Source organism: Pterocles gutturalis, unplaced genomic scaffold (assembly GCF_000699245.1).
Source record: "Pterocles gutturalis isolate BGI_N339 unplaced genomic scaffold, ASM69924v1 scaffold45889, whole genome shotgun sequence".
Classification (NCBI taxonomy): domain Eukaryota; kingdom Metazoa; phylum Chordata; class Aves; order Pterocliformes; family Pteroclidae; genus Pterocles; species Pterocles gutturalis.
The window spans coordinates 84,904-92,302 of record NW_010137783.1 but is presented as its reverse complement, the minus strand read 5'-3'; the positions used below and the strand labels follow the sequence as shown (position 1 = coordinate 92,302).

At 44.8% G+C, this 7,399-nt stretch overlaps 1 protein-coding gene across 1 annotated transcript in view; it reads right to left on the bottom strand.

The window, feature by feature from the left end:
- Positions 1 to 428: 428 nt before the first annotated feature.
- LOC104468520 (hephaestin-like protein 1) overlaps positions 429 to 7,399 on the bottom strand; it is a 31,900-nt gene continuing 24,929 nt past the window's right edge. Inside the window, exons 15-20 of the mRNA XM_010082695.1 lie at positions 4,426 to 4,532; positions 3,763 to 3,985; positions 2,928 to 3,067; positions 2,132 to 2,291; positions 711 to 791; positions 429 to 631 (exon numbers count right to left, since the gene is read on the bottom strand). Of these exons, the coding sequence (XP_010080997.1) occupies positions 429 to 631; positions 711 to 791; positions 2,132 to 2,291; positions 2,928 to 3,067; positions 3,763 to 3,985; positions 4,426 to 4,532 (914 nt within the window). The remainder of the gene's footprint in view (positions 632 to 710; positions 792 to 2,131; positions 2,292 to 2,927; positions 3,068 to 3,762; positions 3,986 to 4,425; positions 4,533 to 7,399) is intronic.

Sequence of the window (7,399 nt, the reverse complement as noted above, 5' to 3'; positions counted from 1 at the left end):
GGTGAGTTCCTTGAGCCAGACTTTTGGAAACTTCAGGGACTTCCACATTGAAGCTGGCATGTTTAAAACAGTCCCTGGTGGTATTTATTCCCTAGCATGAACCCCGTGTTTCTGCACAGAGCGTATGGATGCCATGCTGCCTGCTCCTTAGTCCCGTGGAAATCCCATGCAGCCCGTGTGGATGGCAGGAGGTGTGCTGCTCTGCACAGCTGCCAAATCTGACCTTGGGCAAAGCTCAACTGAACTCTGGAGGAGTGGAAATGGTGATGGGTGGTAAGTGGCTCTCAGAGCCGAACCCTACAGCTCGTGTTCACTCTTGTGAGTGCTGGCTACAGGATAGGACTATCGGCGTATGTCTTGCTCCAGTTTTATTAGCAGCATGTCATGAAATCCAGTGCGGCTCTGTGAATGATGCTAAAAACGGGGATTTACAGGGAATCTGTCAGAAGTGCACTTTTGTCATGCAGAGCCATGTAAGGGATCCTGCTTCCTTGGCGGATGATGAGGCAGAAGAAGGTTAGTACTGTTGACACCAGAACAAGTCCAATGCAAGAAAAGGTCGCAAGGATCAGGCCGACTTCCCCACGACTCAAAGTTTTGCCAAAAAAATTTCCCCATTTGCTGTCATAGTCTGTTAAAAGAAAAGGAGTTCGTAAGAAATCTATCCATAAATCTGAAGAGTTAAAAATTACATTTTAAGAAACCCTTACCCTTTAGAGTGGTGCTATTTTTTGCAGTAGTTGTATCATATGCTCCTGTTGTGTGTCCTCCTTCTGAAGGAGCTTCCCACCCTGTGCAGAGAGAGAAAAAGCATAGATAAGTTGAAAGCCTTAATGGACACTTTTTTGTATTGTGGAAAAGTATCCTGGATTTTATTTAATTCCTTCTGCCTTGTTGATCTGAACAGCAATCCTGATTAGATCAGCACAGCTATAAACAGATTGCTCTGGGCAGCTCCGTGGGCAACATCCCCCTTCTCTATGGGCGTCTTTGTTACTACATTGCTTACTGCAGCGATAGGACACAGGGCAATGGTTTTAAACTGAAAGAGGGTAGATTTAGACTGGATGCAAGGAAGAAAATTTTTATTATGAGGGTGGTGAGGCACTGGCACAGGTTGCCCAGAGAAGCTGTGGATGCCCCATCCCTGGAGGTGTTCAAGGCCAGGTTGGATGGGGCTTTGAGCAACCTGGTCTAGTGGAAGGTGTCCCTGCCCATGGCAGGGGGGTTGGAACTAGAAGATTTTTAAAGGTTCTTTCCAACACAAACCATTCTATGGTTCTATGATCCAGTTCTGCATTTGCTTGTTCATTTGAAGTTTCACAGCCTGAATGAATATATGATATAAAATAAATTCACCTTGTCCAAAGAAGGAGTATTTTGTCTACGTTTGACCTTACAGTTATCATCCTGCTGCTGCAGGGTTACAGGTGCCAAGTGCTCCTGCTGGTGCTGTTGCAGCCCCTGCAGACAAGTGTAGCCAGCACAGTGGGGACCCGGGTGGGAGATCCTGGATCCAGATGCTTAGTGAAATTATATGATGTGGAGAGGCTCACAAAGCACTTCTGGCTTTACCCACAAGCAGTGGAAGGGACCAGCACCACCCAAAAAGTTTGCCAACTTTTCTTAGCCAGAGGATTGCCTATTTCATGGACAGGATAAACAATCGTTTTTCTTAGGTTCTTTCTATCTCAGCTGGTCTCTGCCCTTGCAGGAGGGAGCTCGAACCACCCTGTGAGCCAGCAGCGATTGCAGGGAGGAACCGGCACCATGCCAGCCCGCCAGCCCTCCCGCACATCACATGGCAGCAGGGCTAAAAAATAGCTTCGCAGTTGTTTTCTGCACCACCTGCAGATGACTAATGGTCTGCAGGCTGCCGCTGTCTCAGCAGGGCTCTTGTGAAGCACCAGCTGTTTCAAGTTGCAGAGCACAGCAAGGATTACTGTCTTTGCCATGTCACTAGGGGTGTTTGTCCTGTCCCTGGACGATGCTAACTGGCCATGGCAGTAATGTAGAGGTGCTTCCCACCAGTGTGTAGGGTGCAGCAGTGACATTAGCTCTCTTCCTTTCCTCCCTGCCTTCCATCTGATCCACCGCCTCTGAGTCCTGGGACATGTTTCTGATACTGCACCTGATTGATTGATGGTGTAGGTTGTCTCCATGCCAGCGTGGATGTGATCAGCTACATGGCAGTGCAGAAGCCATGTTCCAGGGTTTTCTGCTATGAGTTCAACTGTCTGAAAAGTCCCAGGGAAAAGGTCATACACGTCTGCTCTGTGGTCCTTATCTGTCTGTGGCAAGGCAAAACCAGCATCGTAAGAGTCATGCCTCAAATACCCACCATGGGTGCTGAAATATTCCAGTTAGACTTTCAGCTCCTCAAGGCAGATCAAGTACTTCTTGTTATACATTTATAGTGAGCTTCATCAAGGGAAACTGAGGTCTGTGGACACCTCTCATTTAATCAACTAATAACAGCAGGAGACCCGTCCTGAGGACTTCAAGTACTGGTTAAGCACAGGTGTGGCTTTGAAAGACAGATTTTTTTAGATCGTCCTGCCAGTGGCAAGTTGTCACAACATAAAACCATACTGTAGGTATGCATAACTCTCTCTGATTTCCTCCCTGTATCTTTCCTTATACTCAAAGGTAAACATGTATTTTAACCCACCATGTCTTCTTATAGTGGCATTTATTCATGTTTCATAACAGGCTCAGAGTAGTAGAAGCTTTACAAGGAGCTCATTCATTTTGTATTTCCTTCACATGCGAAACTCCCACCGACCTCAGCATCAGCCCAGAGCTTGGTGCCCAAGCTGCAAAGCCAGGCTAGAACCTGGACTTTTTTGCAGAAATTTCCCATCACACTATTTTACTGTTTACTTTGACAAACTTTACACTATTTTACTTTGACTAATTTTACCAACCTTAAAAATGAAGGTCTGTGCATGGAAGTGAACTGTGTGTATATCCACTTCATTGCCCATTCCTATCAAATACCAGTTTGTCCTGTCACCTTCATTCATTGTTAGACCCAGGAGACTGTTATAAATCTTCCCATTGATTGCTGGAAGAACGACAAAATAGGACTGATTAATAACCGGCCACAGTATGGGTGATGATCACCTCCACTCCAGCGCCCATTGCACTTTCTCTTCGGGCAGAAGGAGCGTGCAGGCAGAGAGGGGACAGGCTTGTGTGGCCAGGGCAAGGGCTCTCCATAGTGACCACTGCCACTGCACGGAGAGAGTCATATTCTTGTTTCAACTTCCACATCATCTAAGTACACAGCAGCAACCATTTTTTGTGTCTTCTTTTTTACTGGTTGAGATTGAACTCCTGAACAAATAGGATTTATGCTGAGAAGCTACATGGAAAAAGAGGGAAAGGAGTTATTGCTTAAAATTAGTACTATCTGTAAAAAGAGAAGTTTGCTTTGCCAGGGCTGTTCCTGCCCCCACCCAGTCTGTTCTGCCTGGCTCCTGGGCTGGTTGCTGCTACAGCCACGGTTTTAAAATGTCATCCTTACACTCCTACAAAACAAGCCTGCAAGGAACCCAGCTCCCAAATGACAAGGGACGTCTGTCAGGGTAGCCTCTTCCCATAGGTATCACATTAAACTCTCGTGTTTTGTTTCCAGAGTTGCAGTTTATGAAGTTGTCACATGATTGGGTAATTGCAGGCTAAGTCCAACATCTTCCTAAAAGGGCTGTGAAAAATAAACCTCTGTCCTCTTGGCTGCTGCCACCGAGTCCTACATACCATGCTTGCAGTTGCCTTCTACGAAGTTCTTAGTGGAATTAAAATCATCAGGATTCTTATGAAGGTATGTTTCAATATTTTCTTTCAAATACCAGGATTCATTTTCATCAAACACCATGAACAGAAGGGTAAATTCACGGTCAATATCCTTCCTTAGACCTCTTTCATCTAGAATTCCTTTTCTACAAACTACAAGAGGCCCAATCAGACCACTGTACGTGTCCTGAAATAAAATAAATATGTGCATTACAAATTTTCACGTTATGAAATAGATACAGATTAACTACAGATTAAATAAAGATGAAATTCTATTTCCCTATCAGATGAGAAAAAATCATTACTCTGTGTGATTAGAGATGCCTTTCTCTACATGTCCCTATGTTAATGCATCAAAGCAATGCTTTGCCCTCACCCAAAGTCCCTTCAACTGTTCTTTAGGGAGGGAATCACATTACCATGGTGTACCCCTGGGGATTTCAGTAGATTAAATTACTCAGGCATGTGCAACTGTTATCAAAGAGGACAAAGCATCCAGCTCTGTAAATCATTCCTCTAGGCTGTCGTCCTCGCATAAACGAGAAGCAGGATCCTTTCAGAAACAATATGCAATGCAGGATACCTTAGCCAAAGCAATGCAATCTTTAATGACCATTTCTTGGTTACCTTTACAAAATTCGCTGTTGAATAATAAACCCAGGTGATACAGTTTGGGTCTGTTTTACCAGGGCCAGATCGTTCTGGGACGTTCCACCTGTAGGTGTTTATTTCGCCTGAAACAGACAGAAAAATTTTACCAAGAGCAGCTGGGTGTTAGAGGCTTTGAATAGTATGTAATTGAGATCTGCTGTCCTCCTCATCAGAAAATGATCTGTATCAAAACTATCTGTGGAAGCATGCAGCAAGGGAATATGGATGTGATTCTGCCTTCCAGGAGGTCAATGAGGTTTCGGTGGTGTAAATTAAGGCAGATAGTGCCCAGAAAAGGAGATCAGCAAATGGTGCTGGCAACAGTGGCATCCCACAGAGGCAAGTTTGGAGATAGAAGTCCTCACTTTTCTCCTTGGGCGAAACTTGTAGCAGATCAATGGAAGATCTTGTTAAGCCAATGCTTAAGCAGTTGAAGCCAAGCTCCAGAAAATGTTTCTTGGACTCTCTCGGTTGAAAAGGGCACAAAGATGTGGAACTGGGATTTTGCAGATGGTGCTGCAGCCGTGTGTCAGCTCTGGGCCAGGAGAGGAGAGCTGAGTACATACCGACCTGCTGGCTGGGAACAACAGGAGGGTCCTTTCCTCTTCCAGCTAAGCCCCTGGTCCACAGCAATTACCAGAGAACCCCTGTCCTGTCCCAAAATCCATTGCCTCTGCCATGTCCTCCCTGAGCAGAGATTCCTTGACCTCTGATTTAAAAAAACAGAACAATCTGATGGGAAAATTATCTATTTGGGTGAGGATCGGTTCTCTACGCTGAACAGAAACATCTCTGTTCAGATGAACTGCCTGTTCTGTGTTTCCCTGCTTTGCTTTTTTTGCTGGTACTGCAGGGAAGGGTAGGAGACTGAGATGTGGTCAACACTTTGCCCTTTTAAGTGATGGAGAAATGTTGAACCAGGCAGTCTCTGGCCCAAAAATCTTCCAGGGTGACAAAAAACAAGAACAGTTGGGGCACACAACAAGTCAGGGAAGATGAAAATCACAGAGCTCTTGGCCACGGTCTTAGTATGGCCACAGCCCAACAGCTGCCAACATCTGTGGGCATCAGGGCAAAGGAGAGTCTTTAAGCTTAAATGGTTGTGAAGTGACTGAGCCTAGTTTTGTGTCATTGAGCCACCACAACATTTGGATGGAACATGCAGTAGTGGGTTTTATTGTAGAGCAGTAACTACAAAAAAATAAATGTTGACTCTCAAATATCCTACTACATGAGACGAGTGTCACATAAGTGTTGCAATATCATTTAATCTTACAGGACAAGCACCTTCTGTCCATTACAGCACGGGTTTACGCACTTCAGCAGAGACCAGAAAGGCTTTCAAGACACAACACTACACTAATAGGACAGAAAACATTGACAAGAAACCCATCAATCTCAGAGGCATTCATGCCTTGGAAACATACACCAGGGAAGAGTTTGTCATCCACATTTACCTAACCTGCATATCATCACCCCTTGTTAGAGGGGGTGATGCGAGAAGATGGCCTGGCCATAGTTCTTCACCACTTCCTTGCTTTTTACTCCTCATTTCAGGACGTTTGGAGGCTGCTAGTTGGAAAAATCTCCACCTTACTTAAAACCTGAGACACCTCAGATGGCATCAAAGACCCATCTTTTAAGTGCACATGAAGCATAACCCCTGAAAAGATTGATAAACAAGAGAAGAATGGATGTTTTTCCCTCTTTGCTGCTGGGTAAATGGAGGAATGGACAGTGAGAGGACAAAGCTGTGGCAGCTGAGAGCTGCTTTGGCTCAGGCTGAGGTGGATCTGCTCCCTGCACCTCTTTATCATGCCACCCATGGTCTCTAGGAGCTGGCAGTGCTCTTGTGAGCATAGTTTAGAAGGACGTAAATCTGACTGATGAGTGGTTCAGGATTTAGTAAGACTAGATGGGCTCTGAGGAGCTTGGGGTGAGCAGCCCAGCCTGGCCTAGGAAGACAGACAGCGAGCATTTCTAGATGATGGTGGGGGGGGCTGAAGTGCCCAGGAATTATTCTTGTTTTGAAGGACTTGTTTTCCATGTTAACTGCTGCTTCCAAACTCTGTCCTTAGATCTGGCGGAAGAGTCCATTCCTTTGTCTCACTGTCCAAGGCAGACACCTTCCCTCCTCTAACTCATCCCAAGCCTGCACCCATGTGGACACAGGAGACATGACAGTGGTGTTCCCAGTGTTACACCCTCAACTGTCAACAAACCACCATCAACAACATAATGGAGCAAATAACAAAACAAGGGAATCATATAAATCAGCTCTTTTTTTTTTCCCGTATCTTAACCACACATATTCATTCATCAACCTCCAGCAAGGCAGGCGCTGGCTCACATTTGGCCATGGATTTGTGTGTCATTGTACTGTATCGATCCAGCTACCTACAGGAAAGAGATTTCAGCTTCCAGAGAGGTTTATAGTACATCAGAATTTATTTTCATTTATTTTCACACTGAAGCTTGGAAATACTGTGAAAAAAAGTTGCACGGGTGGTGGAAAGAAAAGGTACACATGTTTTGGATTAACTGTAACGACTGGTTTTGAGTTTGTCTTCCTACTAGAATATAAAACCCAAGGTAAAAACTGAAGTACAAGAACTTTAACAGGTAGTTTTCTATATGAAAAATTTCAATGCAGTGAGGACTGTTTTCCACTATTTTCCTCACTAGAAGCTGAGGCATATCTGATGTATTTCTTCAAAGACTTTTAAATCATGTGGCAGTGACATTTTGCATGTTATGCATCAGCTCTGACTGCCAGTGCCAATTCTGTGTATGTTAACAGAGAGGCAGAGTTAGCCTTGCCAACTGCAACTCCCTCACTGAATTTCTCAGTTTTTAAAATGTTGTTAGAGTGTCAATCTGCAGCAAGTGCAGCACTTGCTTACACTTCTCTTGACATGATTATGGACCTGCTTCTGCCTTTTTTGGAGGT